Source organism: Rosa chinensis, chromosome 3 (genome assembly GCF_002994745.2).
Source record: "Rosa chinensis cultivar Old Blush chromosome 3, RchiOBHm-V2, whole genome shotgun sequence".
Classification (NCBI taxonomy): domain Eukaryota; kingdom Viridiplantae; phylum Streptophyta; class Magnoliopsida; order Rosales; family Rosaceae; genus Rosa; species Rosa chinensis.
This window is the reverse complement of record NC_037090.1, coordinates 7531129-7548694: the sequence shown is the minus strand read 5'-3', so window position 1 is coordinate 7548694 and position 17566 is coordinate 7531129. Positions and strand designations below refer to the sequence as shown.

The 17566-nt window shown below is 37.6% G+C and overlaps 2 protein-coding genes and 1 long non-coding RNA gene across 3 annotated transcripts; all 3 read right to left on the bottom strand.

Moving 5' to 3' along the window:
- Positions 1 to 5060: 5060 nt before the first annotated feature.
- On the bottom strand, positions 5061 to 6382 carry LOC112193317 (rhicadhesin receptor). The gene is made up of 2 exons (XM_024333404.2): positions 6168 to 6382; positions 5061 to 5780 (listed from the first exon to the last, which is right to left on the bottom strand). Exons 1-2 carry the CDS (start codon positions 6277 to 6279, stop codon positions 5236 to 5238), a joined length of 657 nt encoding a protein of 218 aa, XP_024189172.1. The 5' UTR covers positions 6280 to 6382; the 3' UTR covers positions 5061 to 5235.
- A 3725-nt stretch (positions 6383 to 10107) lies between these two features.
- On the bottom strand, positions 10108 to 12335 carry LOC112192135. Its single transcript, XR_002933386.2, has 4 exons — positions 11907 to 12335; positions 11636 to 11801; positions 11402 to 11445; positions 10108 to 10453 (listed from the first exon to the last, which is right to left on the bottom strand). It is a non-coding gene; the product is annotated as an uncharacterized LOC112192135 (long non-coding RNA).
- Positions 12336 to 14551: 2216 nt separating this feature from the next.
- Positions 14552 to 17004, bottom strand: LOC112195243. The gene is made up of 5 exons (XM_024335623.2): positions 16827 to 17004; positions 16511 to 16639; positions 15453 to 15806; positions 15163 to 15360; positions 14552 to 15002 (listed from the first exon to the last, which is right to left on the bottom strand). Exons 1-5 carry the CDS (start codon positions 16960 to 16962, stop codon positions 14809 to 14811), a joined length of 1011 nt encoding a protein of 336 aa, XP_024191391.1. The 5' UTR covers positions 16963 to 17004; the 3' UTR covers positions 14552 to 14808.
- Between the last annotated feature and the right edge of the window lie 562 nt (positions 17005 to 17566).

Sequence of the window (17566 nt, the reverse complement as noted above, 5' to 3'; positions counted from 1 at the left end):
GGATTTGATTCCTCAATACTCCCCTTCAAGATAGAGTGTAGGTGTATCTCGCTCAAGAGAACAGTGAACTGTTTAGAACTCAGTGGCTTGGTGAACAAGTCGGCTGGCTGCGCTCTCCTGTGTTTTGACATGAACGGTCTGAACCAATTCTCTTTGTACCTTTTCCCGAACAACGTGATAGTCAATTTCAATGTGCTTCGTCCGCTCATGATAAACTGGATTTGGTGCTATATGAATTGCGGCCTGATTGTCACAGAATAATCTGACTGCACGTGTGTAATTAACATTCAAGTCCTTCAACATATTTCTAATCCACATAATTTTGCAACATGTTGCCATAGACCTGTACTCCGCCTCTACATTGGAATGAGATACAGTTCCTTGCTTCTTAGTCTTCCATGAAATTGGTGCATTGCCTAAGAAAATACAGTACCCGGTAGTAGATCTTCGAGTGTCCTTGCAAAACGCCCAATCTGCATCACAGTAAGCTTTTATTTCTAATTGTCCGGTGGAAGGCAGTAATATCCCTTGACCTAGGGTCTGTTTCAAATATCTCAACACTTTGTAAGCTGCATCCAAGTGAGGTTGGCGAGGCTTGTCCATGAATTGACTCAAAATGTGCACTACATACACAAGGTATGGTCTAGTGATTGTAAGATAAATGAGTCTTCCAACCAATCGCTGATATCGAGAGGCATCCTTTAACAATATTTTCTTACCTTGCCGTAACACCAAGTTCTGATCAATGGGAAATCATAATGGTTTAGCTTCTAGAAAACCAGCATCCTCAAGAACTTCAAGTGCATATTTGCGCTGACTCAAAATAATACCTTGTTTAGACCGTGCTACCTCAATGACGAGAAAATATTTCACCTGCCCCATGTCTTTGAGCTTGAACTTGCTTGCAAGAAATTGCTTCGTCTTCAAGATGTCCTCCAAGTTTTTCCAGGTTACTATGACATCGTCAACATATACTAACAAGGTTGTAAATCTTCCTTGGTAATTTCGGACAAAAAGTGAATAGTCTGACCAGGATTGACTAAACCCACCAGCCTTAAGAGCAACATAAAGCTTTAAAAACCATTGTCGGGATGCTTGTTTCAATCCATACAGTGATCTGTGAAGTTGACAAACTCTATGCTCCCTCTTTCGTCTGAAACCATGAGGTAGCTTCATGAAAACCTCCTCATATAAGTCACCATTGAGAAAGGCATTGTTGACATCCAATTAGTGGAGATGCCAACCCTACAAAGTTGCTAAACTGAGAAGGATACGAACTATGGTGAGCTTGGCTACAGGAGCAAAGATTTCTCGATAATCAACTTCGACAACTTGACTGTAACCTTTGGAAACTAAACGAGCCTTGTAACGTTCCACGGTGCCATCAGGATTATGTTTGATCTTAAAGACCCACTTACAGCCAATTGGTTTCTTGTTGGGAGGAAGTGGTACCAAACTCCATTTCTTATTTGCTTGCAGGGCCTGAATTTCTTGATTCATGGCTTCTCTCCACTTTGGTTCAAGTACGGCCTGAGAAAAAGACTATGGTTCCTTTTCTAGACTAAGATTGACGGCAAAAGCTTTGTGTGTGGGAGAAAGTCTGTCATAGGATAAGACATGAGTAATGGAACAAGGAGTACCTGAAGGCTAAACTTCACTCGCGGAGGATGACGGTATAGGGCGGGAAGGAAGGGCTGCCTTAATGTGAAAGCCTTGCAATGTGGTCAGCCTTCTGGTGTCTCTTGTGGACTGTCGTGGTTGTGGAGTGACTTCTTGGGAAGTGGAAGAGTTTGAGATGATTGGAGAATGAGTGGTAGGTGATACGGTTGAGGAAGAAATGGGAGAGTTAGGATTGGAATCAGATTGTGATCCTGGAAGATTTGGAGAGTTAGGATTGGAATCAGATTGTGATCCTAAAAGATTTGGAAAGTTAGGATCTGTTCGGGACGAATTAAATGAGGAAGGAAATAAGTGACTTAATGGCTGAGAGTTATCAGGAGTCAAAGATGTGGGAGTCCTAGCCTAATAAGGAAATTCAGTTTCGAAAAAGATCACATCCCGAGATACTAAGGTGGCGTTCGGTAACGTTTTCAAGTCATCTTTTTCATTTTATAAAATGAAAATGGCTTGAAAATGCGTTCGTTGGTCTGTTTTTAAAAATGCAGAAAATAATTTTTGAAAATAATTTTTTATTTTACTCATAAAACAAGAAAACGACAAATAGACGTTTTCACCTTTTCATTCTCATATTTTAGAAAACATGGAGATATATTTTCCAAAACAAAGAAAAAAATGAATGTACTCTCTTCTTCCATATTCTCACGTCGCCATCTTCTTCTCAGGTCTCTCTCTCATCTCTAGTCGCAATCTTCTCTCGTTTTTGAAAATTGTTTTCGGAATTATTTTCGGATCTAAAAAATCCAATCTTGTTTTCTCGTTTTTATTTTCAAAATTGGTTTTTGAAAAATCATTTTTAAAAACGTTACCGGACAAGCCCTAATGTTTTCTTATCTTTTAAGCTATAAACCTTGTAACCCTTTTGACCGTGAGGATAACCCAAAAAAACACATTAAGTAGAACGAGGGTCAAATTTACTAGGTCGCAGCGGATGGGTGGAAACAAAACACCTACAACCAAAGACACGAAACTCGGAATAGGTCGGTGGTTTGTGAAACAACTTCTCAAATGGTGTTTTCCCTTGTAAGAGTGGTGTTGGTGTCCTATTTATTAAGTAAGAAGCCGTCAATATGGCATTCTCCCAAGAAGGTTTAGGCAAGTGTGACTGAAAGATGCCATTTAACAAGTGTCTGTGTTTACGCTCAACGATGCCATTTTGCTGAGGTGTATTAATGCAACTCGTTTGGTGTAAAGTACCCTTAGAAGAATAGAATTCGACGCACTTAAACTTGGGACCATTGTCACTCCTAACAACCTTGACTCATTTCCCAAACTGTGTTTCGACTAGAGTGATAAAATGAATGAGTAAATTTCTTGCTTCGGACTTATGATGCATGAGGAAAACCCAAGTACTCCTAGAATAATCATCAACAATTGTTAAGAAATACTGAGCTCCAGAAAGGGATGGTACATGATAGCCACCCCATATGTCCACATGAATTAAATCAAAACAAGAAGTACTAGTCGAAAAACTTAAGGGAAAAGGCTATCTAGTTTGCTTAGATAGAGGACAAATGGAACAGTGACTAAGATCACAAGTTTTATTTTTCATAAAAGGGAACAAAGAAGTCCCCTTGCTAGAGGGATGACCGAGTCGTTGATGCCACAAGTCTTGAGTTTTGGTCTTCACCACATTACACGTTCCTTTCTTGGGCATATTGAGGCAGTAGAGTCCCTCACTTTCAGCTCCCGTCCCAATCATCCTTCCCAATTGAAGGTCCTATATAAAACAAACTTGTTTGATGAATATGGTGACATAAAAGGAATCCAACTCAAGCTTGCTAATAGATATGAGGTTTAAGTAGAACAATGGGATGTAGAGAACATTATGCAGCATAAAATGTGAGAAAAAACTACAGTTCCAATATGGGAGACTTGCAACATGCATGGTACCATCATGTAATTTGACTGTACGATTATGGACAAGCCGAGATGATGTAAGATGGATAGGATTACATACAATATGGTCACCAGCTCCACTGTCTAATATCCAAATCACATCTTTATTGTGTTGTGTGAGAGCAAATGCATTACCTGACATCTCTTCAAAATTAGGAACGTTACCGACAAAATTTGTAGAGGATGGCTGTGTAGTGTTCAACATCTCTAGCAACTGATGACCGTCATTGGTCTTGCTAGCTGCGGCCTTAATCTTGCTCAAAAATCCCATCATCTGCTTGTATTCACTCTGTGATAAAGGAAGACCAGTAAGGTCTTCATTGCCTTCATTAGACATTCCCACAAAGTTTGCTTTCGAGTTCCCTTCTTCTCCTACCAATGTTTTGTTTCTCTTGCAGCAGTAGTCATACGTATAGCCTTTGAGGCCACAATACGTACACTTGAGGTGTGCCCTGCAGCTTTTGGTAGTGTGGTTGTCCATTTTGCATTTTTCGCACCACTTGGTATCTCCTCCTGTAAACTGAACTTCACGAGAAGACTTCCTCACAGCAAATGCCGAAGCTTCTGAGGCCTATGTGTTTTTCCCGATTGATACCTCTGCCTGTTTCTCCTGACGAAGGACCATAGCATAAGCCTCTGATACCATAAAGAATTCTTAGAATGTGAAGAAGTGTTTTCTTAATTCAAATTGATGAATGATTACAACGTTTCCCCTAACTTGTAGGACTATCTATGCTGCTAACTATAGTATTAATACATATCTAGTTAATAACTACTTGATACAGCAAATCACCTAACAATAAGTATTCTAGATCATGTAGGATTTGATTCCTCAATAGTATCAAAGTAATGGAAAATTGAATATGTGCCTTTAGAAGCGTAGGTAGTACCTGGTACTCTGATAGTACACATACATAGATAGTACCTGGTAGTACACATCTCTTAAATTAATTTAGGTTCTACGTACATTTGGCAATATACACTAGATTGGCAAAATGGTACTCACTCAAATTGCTAAAAGTATAACTTGGTCTCCTCAAATTAGATGCCAATCGGATGCTAACCTTCCTTTTCCTATATGGAAGAAATAGCTGCTTGAGCATCAGGTTCCACTTCAAGAGAGAAAATGCCCGACTCTAATGCTAATTCAATCCTCTACAAGCTAGCTCTTGAAAATCTCTATCTACGTGCCGGAGAGATGAGAAATCAACCGAGGCAATAGTTTTAATATCTTCAACTTCATCCTTGGGATAACCTTTTTTTGTATTTGTATTTGTTTGAGAGTTACATCTCATCCTGAAACAAAATGTGTTCATTAATGACAATCTTTCTTGGTAATTAAATTTGGTTACTCCAACATTAATTACCTTGCAACTAGTCAATAATTACCTGCCCAACTATATATAGTCAGCGTTTTTTTTCCAAAGTTGTTTTCTTTCATCAAGGTAGTACGTCCTAGAGACTCATGAAAGGAGAGGGATCGATTTGCCAAGATTGAAATTGGAATTCTGCTACATGCTTAATTAATGAGTGGCTGAAGTTGGGTGCAAGCCTCAAACAAAGAAGATAAATTTCCACAACCCACATCAAATTGCGAAACAAAACACAAGTGAAGGAATCACGTACAAACATAAATGAGAAGAAGAAACTAATCTATATCTAGTTCTTGGGTGCAAGCCTTGACTTGATCTTCTCGATCTGCTTGGTGCCAACTTGGAATGTCGTAGTCAACACATCGTCTGCCACTGGAGGTGTGGCAGCGAACAATGTGAGGGCAATGTTGGCGGTGCCTTGCAACTGTGAGTTAAACCCGGCGATCACGGCAGCAGGGACCTTGCCATTGTTCTTCTGGAAATGAACCAACCCCTTTGGGAACACAAAGACTTCACCTTTGGAAATAGTCTTGGAAATGAGTTTGTTAGCTGTGGTTATGAACCCAACATTCAATGCACCTTCAAGAACAAAGACTATTTCAGTGGCTCGTGGGTGAGTGTGAGGTGGGTTGATGCCTCCGGGAGCATAGTCAATACGGGCCAACGACACGCCTAGGGTGTTGAGACCTGGGATCTTCTGCACATTGGCTGCAGTCACCAAAGAGCCAAAGGTGTTGTTGGTGAGGCCTGGCTTTGCTAGTCCGGCAAAGAAGAAGTCCTCTGCTGTTGCATTTGCTGCGTCCTTGCACGCGAACCCATTGACTTTCGTCGCTGTTCATTCCATCATCACAGAATTCAACTTGGATAAATTTTTGAAGCAAAGATTGTAATAATTTTGTAACAAACATAATTTAAGCTTATTAGTTAGCTTCAAGTGTATTAGTCAGTGGTACAGTGTGCTTCACCTTGGTGCATGATTAAAAGGTACCCAACAAGATATAAATAAAGATATACCAATAATTCCACAAATCATTAGAGTTGGAGTTAGGAAAATGGTTCCCGTCGAGGGAAAATAATAATAGGGAAGAATGGGGTCAACTTGTCATAGTTGATGAGGACAAAAAGGAAATGGGGTCGATTTGTGATACGTACTGCAACAGTGGGTATAAAAACAAACAAAGAGAAAGAAGAAAAAGTTGAAAGGGCCGGATGTTCTACCGGAAGTGAGGTCTGCAACACAAATATCTTGAAGCAAGTCCGGATCAGCAGCAGAGTTGCCAAAGACCATAGCAAAAGTCATCACAAACACTGCCAGGATAGCTGCCGCCATGGTTGCCGATATGTTGTTGTGTACCTATCAAAAGTAGTAGGACTAGCTAGAAAAATGTGGAAACTGAGAAACCGGGTTTGAAACTGTGTATGAACGAATAGGAAGGGATACATAGGGTATGTATTTATAAGGGAGAGTAGTAGAAGTTGATGGTCATATTGTAACCAAAGTTAGGTATTGATGGTAATATTGTTGTAGTTGTAAATGTAAAGTATGGAGAGCTTGCCGTCTTTAAGTTAATTCTTAGACCAGAAGCAAAGTCAATTAGTCATCACGTTGCCTAGCTTGCCTTGTCCATCTCTATCTGTTTTGGGGAGCGTTAGACCCCGTTAGCGCGTCCACTGGATCTGACCCACGCAAGTTTTTATTTTCTCTTATTCTTTTATTCTTAGTTCTTTTAAAAATGAATATAATTCTAGGTATGATTCTTTCCAGCAAACTTGTCCAATTCTAGGGCTCTATGCATTCTGTACCCTCCGGCCGTGTGCTCTTCCTTCTTTTGGAATAAAAGGTAAATTGTATTAATGAAGATATATTACACATATTGACCCTTTAAAAGTGTGATAAAAATGATTATTTAAATAATTCTACATCGTTGTCATTATAAGTATTATAAGGTCAGAAATATAAAAGCTCTAAAACCAATTACATAAATTTAAACATATATATATTTTGGGTTTCTAAGTTTTTACTTATTTATTTATTATTATTGTTATTTTTTAGCCTATAGCTATTAGTTGCTACTTGTTACAATCGATCAAAACATGTTGACTATAGAAGTTGGGAAATTCAGTGAGGACCCTGAAGTTAGTCTCAGCAATGCAGTGGATGGGAGGTGCACCACCTTGGCTCAACTCTCTTGGCCTTCATGACTATTCGGCAATTGCCTCCCAGCGAGTCCGTTTACAGTTCTCATTTGATATTAGTTGTGATCAATATGATAGATTAGCTCTACAACTCGATTGTTGTTTTAGCTTCAAGTTTTTCAGTAAACTGTCTAGCTGCTAGAATGAGTGGAACCCTTCCCCTATACTTGGGCTAATACCAAGAAAGATTTAATGAGCTAGGCCACCATTCACCTGTTCTATTTGTAATCTCTGGAGGTTTTTCTCCCCTCATGAAATCTTCCTTGATAAAAAATAAAATAAAATAAAATAAAAAGGAATCACGTATATGGATATTTCACCAAGGAAATATATAAGACAACCCCCTATGTCAATAAATATAATCAAAGCATATGCAGCACCTTCGTTTGCTATCATTTTAAAATGCAACTGCAGCATCTTCAAATTGTAAAACTAAACCTTCACAAAGAATAACCTCCTTCATTTAATACTTTTTTTTTTTTCAGAATATCATTCATTTAATACTTGACTAATTAATTGGAATAGACAAAAATGACAGACAGACAGAATTATAAAAGAGATAGTGCCAAAATTTTCCATTATTTTTTGGTTGAGTTGGGCTACTTGGTTAGAATGTTTTGCCAATAAGACAACCCCCTATGTCAATAAATATAATCAAAGCATATGCAGCACAGAATAATGTTACACCGTTAAAAAAAATGCCTAGAGGGCTCGCTTTGCTAGGGTTGGGAGAGCGCCGCCTCCGGCCTCTCTGCATCTTTCTGCATCATCGATGGAGTACTGTTCCGGGACCACTTTCGGTGTCGACTATCTCGCGCACGGCTTCTAGCCTCTGTATCAGGCCTAGGTTCACAGCTTGGCTAGTCTCTTCCCGTCAGATCTTTTCTAACAGCACCTTTGTTCCTTGGGGAGACGTAGTGGCTGCGTTGCCTCCCCTGATCTGGACGGCACCGAGAGTCAGGCGTCTCCGACCATCTCGGGCACGACTCAAACCGACGATGTGTGGCTTTGGATTGGTGGCGGTGTGGATGAGTGAGGGGTTCGAGAAGGGCTGGTGTTCGACAGTTTGTCCTAATGCGCTGGAGCAGAGATAGGACCGGAGCAGGACCTGGGCTCGGGGCGGGATCTGCACTACCTCTGGTGTCATTGGTGGAGGTGGGTGGAGTCGAGTTGAGGCCGGCCTGATCTTTCTCCGACGAAGGGCGGTGGAGCAGTTGTCAAGGTCGAGATCAAGGCTGGTGCCAAGAGAGGTATTGAGTGCGCGCCTGAAGTAGACTCTTGTGGGCTTGGGCCTCTGCTTTGTTGGATTGTTCAAGTAGGGTTTTGGGATAGGTCTTCCTCCTTGGGGCTTTGCAAGTCAGTCACACTACCGCCGGTTACCTTGATAGAAGGTTACTCTCTATTCGACGTATTTTTTTGCGTGGAAGTATGGTCGACCACACTATTGGTACCATTTTACATAGCTTGGATTCTGTCCGATGCTACATCAAATGCTTAATTGCATCCCTTCGTTCCCCTGTTAGGTTTTATTTCCGACGTTTTGTTGCATCTAGTATTGTTAAGGTTTTTTCATATTTTGATGTAGTTTCTACATCTTCAAGTTGTAATTTCTCTTATGATTATTATTAATAAAATAGTTGACTATTACTCTAAAAAAAAAAAAAAAGCATATGCAGCACCTTCGTTTGCTATCATTTTAAAATGCAACTGCAGCATCTTCAAATTGTAAAACTAAACCTTCACAAAGAATAATCTCATTCATTTAATACTGGACTAATTAATTGGAATATACAAAAATGACAGCCAGACAGAATTTATAAAAAGAGCTAGTGCCAAAATTTTCCATTATTTTTTGGTTGAGTTGGGCTACTTGGTTAGAAACTTAGAATGTTTTCCAATAAGCTATGCCAGTACTCTTCAAAAGAAAATTGACATACTCCTAATTATGGTACGTCTCTCAATGGAGAGTCATCATTCACTTCTTTTCTTTTGATAGTTCTCATTGTCATCTTTTGGAGGTTGCATCCTACCATGGCCTTTCTCTCATCTGTTACATTGTTTTGCAGTGGTCGGAGTCATATATATCTGCAACCAACTCCTTAATATATTGGTTGGAGGAGAGTCTCCATCTTTAAGCTCTTTACTATGCATACAGTCTAAAGAATCAAAATTAATATAGACATTATCTAATGCTTCATTTGGATTGCCAAAAAGCATGAAACTTTTAACACATGATTAAGAGCATATGCTCTATATCCAATGTTTGGCTAATAGCAAGAGAATATTGATTTTGAGAATAATGGATTATTGTATGTTTAATTCATTTGTAATCGATCGGTAAGTGCAAAGATTCGGTCTTATCATTTTTTCCTGGAGCTGAAGCTGTTAGCTGTCTAATTACGAAACAAACAATCAATTCTGCTTGCAATGGACCGTGTCTGCACAGATTGCTTAAAAATAGTCGTATAAGCCCATAGATCATCCACAAAGGGTCAACATTATTCAAAACAGAAACAACAACTAAACACAAAAAAAAAAAAAAAAAAAGATGCAGCACACCATCTGGGTCAACGATACTAGACCCAAAACTTGATATAGGCCTAACAGAACATGTTAGAGGCCCAACCCAGATCAACCCCGCGGACCGAGTCTTGATTTTGCACCCAAAATTTTGGACTGTAGATCTCAGTGTTTTTTTTTTTCCCACCAAATCTTCGGTCTTCCAATCCTTAATCATGATTTCCACCCGACGAAACTCAAAACTCTCTGCTCATTTTTTCTGATTATTTTCCATAGTCAAAAATCTAGAAAATTTATTACTAAAAAATCAAACAAAGATTTTAGACACTATTGGAACACATCATATAATTCATTCTTTATCCTTATTGAGATTTTTGGCACAGGATAATTTTAATAAAAATAGTGTTGACAAGATTCAACATGTATGTCACATGACCTCGTATGTGACACCTCCAAACATGCTAAACCATGCTGAGGCTCTTTTCTGTGCATGTATTCCTATTCCAAAATCTCATGATTGCTAAAGGATGATATTTAGGATGTGTTCCAATTGACGGACCTGGAAATTCTCAAACCAATTTTTTTTTTTTTACGATTTTCTGAAGTTGAAAAGCTAGAAATTACATGAAAGACAATCAAGTTGACATTTTGAGGAGATGATGAGACCATCCTACCCCTTATCTATAGTCTGCGCTTTCGATCCTCTGAGCTTTCGCTTTTGGAAGCTTGTTGATCTCTTCAGGATCCACACAGTACTTCATGCTCCTTCAGCTTCAGTCTAAATGTGTCTGGAGGAGGAAGCACACATCAAAAATTAATATTTAACAACTATATAAAAATCCAACAAATTAATCCTTCTCTTTTGCTGGTTCTTCCAGTAAATACTAAATATTTGTCGAAGTAAAGATTCTATCCCAAAGCAATCAGTCCAGTTTCTCAATTGGCTATGAATTAAGATTAACTGTCAAATAGAATTCAAAGACAGCAAATTGATCTCTAAATCAGATAGAAAATTGATCTCTAAATCAGTAATAAAACATGGATCTGTTAGACCTCCCAATATTGAATAATCACCAAACTCACGCGCTGCAAATTGATCTCTAAATCAGATAGAAAATTGATCTCTAAATCAGTAATTAAACATGGATATGTTAGACCTCCCAATATTGAATAATCACCAAACTCACGCGCTGCAGGTCTTCCTCTATTTCAATTCTTCTACATAAATCAGTTGCTAAAGACAAATTTTTTGCACAAAATTAATCAATCCATGATCACAATCCGCTATTAGTTAATATTGACTGTCATAAATATATTTAAATTAAGAGTAGAAATACTATACAGTTTTCAGGATATATATATATATATATATTGTTCATGTAATAGTTTTTGCTTTCATAGTAGTTGCCTTTGAAACAATACAAAACTATATTGACCACAATCCCTAAATAGTTAAACTTGGGAAGCACAGCCGCACCTAAAGAAAGAAATCAGTATACTTGCAAACATAGTTAATTTTCTACATATGGTTTTATGTAGAGAATGAACTACTAATACTTAGAATTAGGCTACCAATGTTTCAAGGCAGATAACATCAAGCTAGATTGCAAAAATGACTTGATAAATTGTCACATAAAAACATATATCCATCAGGGCCTTTATTATGTGGCAATAATAAAGGCTACCAATGTTTCAACGCAGTTAATATCAAGCCAACTTATGGAGAATTTTCATACCGAGACATATGTCTATAATAACTTGGAAGCATCCTTATTAGCACCTGCAAACAAAATAGAATCCAGCTGGTCATTTCAGCAATCGTCACATTCCACCTATTGCCTAATTAGGAGTATAGAGTGGGATTTAAGAAACAAACAACCTGCAAAGCACAAATTGTTCAACACAAATGTTCTTTTGTTGCCAGGAAAGTAAAAGTCTGAAAGATAGAAGTGAAACAGGTAGCAACTAACCTTGACTTCCGATTTTTTGATAGTTTTTATCATGAATCTATTATCCTGAGTCAAGTAAAAGAAGCTGCTGCACTTCCCTGGAGAAGAAAGCTCCCTAAGACCATCATTTCTGCAAATAGCCAGCATATAATCTGCAAGATCTACTTGGAATAACTCCCTCAAACGCCTGAAATACCCAAAGAGAATTAGTAACATAAACTGATGGAAGACTCACAGCAACAAAAGCAGTATAATTCAGCACCCAATGCTCGCTAAAATGTAGTGTTCTTACTTCTTAGTTCAGTATTCGATTAAATTAGCCTCTCAGATAAGAGATGATCATCCAACAATAACTAACCAAAATCCATCTGAATAAGCTAGAGGCTAAAGAAATCATAGACATCCATGATCATCCAACAATAACATTTCAATTTAGCCCAAGAAGGAGAAGAAATCATAGACATCCCTCTCGGCTTCTTCTTCTTCTTCTTCTTCTTCTTTCCGTCCCCCTCTTCTCTCTGCGATCAGTCTCGTGATGTGAATTTCCCTCTTCTTCTTTCTTCCACTATCTTGGTAGGTGCAACTTTTCTATCACTCACTCTCTCTTCCCCTCTCTCACTCTTCTTTTTGTGCACATCAAACAAGTAGGTAACAAGTAGGCACTCCCCCACCCAGCTTATCCAAATGGAGCGCATGAGACACAAAAAGGGAGAGGCAGTGGTGCCAAACCGCTGCAAAACGATTCTAAAGATCAAAGTTTGCTAATTTGTCTGCCACAAAATTAACCTCCCTGAAAATATGTCTGAATCGGATGAAAGAGAAAGAAGAAGCAAGCTTCCAAATATCCTCCACCAAAGTCTTGATCCGCCAAGGTGTAGCTATCTTCTTGATAATACAATCCATAAGCACTTTAGAGTCTCCTTCAACTACAACTCTGGAAAAGTTATAATGTTGAGCAGCATGTAATGCATCCCTGAGAGCTGTAGCTTTTGCAATGAGAACTAAAAAAGGTCCCAAATTCTTAGAAGCAGCAAAAATAGGTTGACCATAAACATTCCTAAAAACAAAGCCAAGAGAAGCATTACCCTGCCCCACAGAACCATCAAAATTTATTTTAATTTGATCATGATCTGGAGGATTCCATTTAATATGAAAGTACTTAGAAACCTTAGTATTACACACTTTAAGATTAGCTTTGCAATAGTTAGATCCCAGAGTAACAGCCCCGAAGAAGGTTTGAGAAGGGGAGGGAATTAACTGTTTAAAAACTACCTAATTTTTGGAATGCCAATTTGACCAAGAAATAAGGACTTATGATATAGTATCTGCATTAATATGAGGATTATGAAACAAAGATTCTATCCAAGAAACAAAAGAATATGTTATTTTAAGAATCTCCAAACCGCCTGAGCAAAGTTACAATGCATAAAAAATGGTCTAAATTTTCAATATCATTCTAGCACAGAGGACAACATGAAGGAATATTAGGATTATAAAGAAAGAGCTCATCTCTTGTCTTCAGTCTATTTCTCAAAAGAGTCCAAGCAAAAATCTTAATTTTAGGAGGAATATTCAAATGCCAAAGTTTATTCAAAACCTTGGATTTAGAATAAGAGGCATTCTTTCGTGCAAGTAACCAAGAAGCACTCTTGACGGAAAACTTACCTAAGCCTGAGGGTCCCCAAACAAATTCATCTGGCATATCATTCACAGGAATAGGAATAGCAGGAATTTGCATAACAATGTCACGAGGAAACAATAAAGAAAGAGTATCTTTATTCCACTGAAAGTTTTGAAGAAAAAAGAAACTTTAAGATTCCAATCTAAATGGTTCATTTCATCTTAAGGGATTGTCAAATAAAGAGGATAAGGCAAAACTCAATTAAACGTCCAAAATAAAATGTCTTTACCATTCCCAACAGTCCATCTCATCCCTTCCATTACTAAAGATCTAGCATCAAGAATTCTTTTCCAAGCTAAAGAATTGGAAGCTTTTTTATTAACAGATAACAAGTGGGAATTCCTAAGGCACTTGGCAGTAACCAATTGAACCCACCAATTATGAGGTTCAGTGTTAATCTTTCAAACTAATTTAGCTAAAGCAGCTTTATTAAAGCACTCAACAGGCCTAATTCCTAAACCTCCCATGTCCTTAGGAAGACAAACTTGCTCCCAGGCCACAGGAGGGGTCTTACCACCCCAAAAGAAATCTCTACATTGGTTATCAAGAGCAGTAGTAACTTTTTTATGACATTTAAAACAAGAGAGAACATGGTTAGGCATACCTGAAAGATTTGCTTTAATAAGAGTTAATTTTCTACCTCTAGACAAAGTATTGGCTTTCCAACGTACTAGCCATCTTTTTCTGCATTTTCAAAAGTAAATCAGACGTATTGATAGGATCCTTTCAAAAAAATAACGAGTATGTTTGTCTTTCTCCAGAGTAAACGCGCAGTAAAAAAAAAAGAAACCGATGGAACCATCAAGCAGGTCAATGGCAGCCTGAAATTGTGGGAAAAAAGCAAGAGCAAAACCAACTTTTCCACATCCAATAAACAAGTGTGAACAGTTAACTCATCTTTCAGTAATTATCATATCCAGGTCCGATATATGACATGCATGCGAGGTCAGAAATTGTACGGCCAGGGCACTCATTTCCTAATGACAAATAATGGTATATGGACAATGCTCCTCTCCTTTTTTAGGTGTGTGTGATAGATATAATAAAAGACAAATTAACATGTGATGATCGAAGGTGTATGCGTGGACCAATATTAATTACATATTTGCACATGTTAGACTGGATTTTCTGGCATCTTCTCAGTTGCAAGATAATTGAGAAGCTCTTGAGTTTTTCGTATATCAATTCTTTTATTAATGATTTTTTTTTTAATGAGAGTAGAAAGAGCTTTGCAATAGCCAGGCAAAAGGTTAGGGTTAACGCTAATAATGCTCGTAAACTTTATCTTCATAACAAACTGATCGACGACAAGCATACAACATAATTATGACTGCTTACATATAGGCATAAGCAAATGCAAGCTTATTCTACATAGAAACTAACTAAAGCCTTAAAACACATCATTAAGGCAACTCAAAGAAGTCTAGGGCATCATCAGTAGGAGTAGATCCAAACAAATTATAGCCCTTTTATTAATCATCGAACTCGACCATTTGAGGAATGAAGCTAGCAGCTAAGCTAGACGGGGGAGGGCTCTGCCTTCAGATTCGGTCTTCTTACCGCAATAGCATAATGCAGCCTCAATTGGAAGAGGTTTAGTGCAAATTACACACTCATCACATTTCTCTATGCATTCCGGATATGGAATAAAGCCACCCACTGATTTTGCAACTGGTTTGGCTACGTGTAATTCTGTAAGCAATTTTTCTGCATGCGTGCATATGTCAGTGACACATATCAAGATTTTAGAACCAATTAATATATATGCGAAGTAATATAGGAAAAATGTTACAAAAATAAATTCTCAAAGGAATAACACTAAGTTAACAAACAAATAATAACATAAAATCAAATAGAAACTAGTTACCCGCATATTCGATTGCTGGTTTCTTGGAGTCAGAATCAGTCTTTTTACCACAATAGCATAATGCAAACTCAATTGGATAAGGCAAAGTGCAAATTACGCACTCGTCACATTTTTCAATGCATTCCGGATATGGAATAAAGCCTCCCACTGATTTTGCAACTGGCTTGGAGACCAAGTCGAGTTCTTTATGCAATTCTTCTGCATGTATGAGCATGTTAGTAACACAAAGAAATTTAGCATTGATGATAAAGAAAGTATCTACTGATTATTGATTCAAATTGGTTAATTACCGGCCGCTTTAGTGGTTACTGATTTGATGGGGTCACCACAAACGCAGATTGCTAGTTCAGGTGGCCAAATTGCTGTACAAGCGCAAACATGCGTGCAGGTTTTCTGGCATTCTGAATATGGCATCGTCACTGATTTCAGTTTGCTGCTAATCAGTTTCTCTTCTTGAACCAAAACAACTGGCTTCTTGGACTTGTTGTTGTCTCCGCAAATGCACACATTGCTCTCAGGGGGCCACTTTTGTGTACAAAAACATTTGTCGCAAGTTTTTATGCATTCTGTATATGGAATGGCGCCTGAAGACTCAACTGCAATATTTGATTTTTCTTTTTCTATCACCTGCACTTGTGCCCCATCTGCACAAAAAAGAAATGGTATATTAAAATATAAGTACTCAATAATAAATGTTGTATAGTTCTAAAATTTTTACGTGTCATCGTTTCTTATGCGTGGTAAATCTTATATCTTTTATTTTATTTTTTATTATTATTAGTTATCCCTATTAATATTTTATTAGATGTCCCCAAATAGACGTCGGTAATGTCTAGTATATTGGTTCACCGGTTCTTATCTTCATTAATTCTAAATTTGAAGTAGTTTTGGTGTTCTCTTTTATTTGATGAAAAAGGTCGTTCGAGTTAATTGCAGAACTGTATATATGTTCTATATAAAATTCACACACACATATATATATATATATATATATATATATATATAATGTGTGTGCGCGCGTATACAGGTTCTGGCTAGTTCAAATATATATCAAGAGTCAAAGTTCTATTCCATGTAGTTAGTGTGTGTGTACCCGCGCACCGGTTCAATTATATATCAAGAATAATAGTCGATAGTTCTATTCCATATAGTTAGTCGATCCTCGTTGATTTGATGCATGCTTTTATTGCATCTATGTGGATAATTCCAAAAGAGTTAAAGTACTCGTCTTTTTTTCATATGAATTATAATAGAAACAATACATCAATTATTGTATGTCAACTACAACAATATCCATAGAGAACAACAAAATTATTTTATATTCTCTTAAGTTAATTTGTTAAATTACCATATTTCTGGAGTTCTGCAAATGGTTTCCACTTTCCGCAAAAGCACTCTGCAGCTTGTGGCACACGCCTATCGCAAACGCAAGCGTCACAGATACGGTCGCACAATAGAAATGGAATTTTCTGGCATTCTTGTAATTGCACAATAACGTATATATAAGTTAATCAATTACACCAATAATATACGTCTATTCTATTCTAATGTAATTGAACTAATTTAACAACAACAAGAAACATAGACAAATTATAATATGAACATGTAAATTTTGAACTGGAACTAATTAATTTATAGTTAGCTAAGTAGGTATAGGTAATTACCCGAATTAGGTTCTGGCTGGTTCTTAGAGGTAAGGAGCTGGCCAAATAGGTCTAAGCGAGCATGAGCACTAGTTGCTGCCAATGTCACGGCAAGCAACATTAAGAAACTCACTTTCAACATACTTCTGAAACTCATAGTGTTCTCTCACTCAACTCTCAACCCAGTGTGTGAGAAATGTAGAGGCCAGTGAGGGCTATTTATAGCTCAAAATTGTACGGATCGACATCTTCTTGATGATAAAATATATCTAATACTAATTAAAAATGGAAACGTGTTTCTTCTGTTTTTCTTTTCTTCCGGCAAGATCCATTGTCCAATCAAGATCCATAATGTGGACCACAATATCTATATATATATATATGTTGTGAACAAGTCGGAGCCATTGATCAAGATTACTAGGGATAAGGTAATTAGTGGTCCAATATTACACCATCACACACCAATTTCCACAAAATGCGATGTGATTTAGAAGAAGACTGCCTTTACCCCTCTGACGAATTTTTACAACCTTGAATTAATGGAATGGGATGATTTTTACAACCCATGCTTTGTTTCTTGGTCTTTCTTGATTTCTCTCCTTGATCTTCTTATGGTTGTGGTGAACTTACAGCGTGTTCCTCTTTGTTCACATGTATAAACTTTGGCTTTCCACCCACGTAAATTTGTTGATGTGATGGTAACTGGTGTTTCTAATACTCATACAAAGAAAGAAATTAAAATCCACACCCGAACAACAACT

Bases quoted from the DNA above. Each gene is read 5' to 3' on its own strand.
- LOC112193317 (XM_024333404.2), bottom strand. From the start codon at position 6,279: ATGGCGGCAGCTATCCTGGCAGTGTTTGTGATGACTTTTGCTATGGTC. The intron at 5,781-6,167 runs GTAGAACATCCG...TGGAATGAACAG, and splicing joins TGTTGCAGACCTCACTTCCG to CGACGAAAGTCAATGGGTTC.
- LOC112195243 (XM_024335623.2), bottom strand. From the start codon at position 16,962: ATGAGTTTCAGAAGTATGTTGAAAGTGAGTTTCTTAATGTTGCTTGCC. The intron at 16,640-16,826 runs GTAATTACCTAT...TGCAATTACAAG, and splicing joins CCAGCCAGAACCTAATTCGG to AATGCCAGAAAATTCCATTT. The intron at 15,807-16,510 runs GTAATTTAACAA...TTTTTTGTGCAG, and splicing joins TGCAGAACTCCAGAAATATG to ATGGGGCACAAGTGCAGGTG.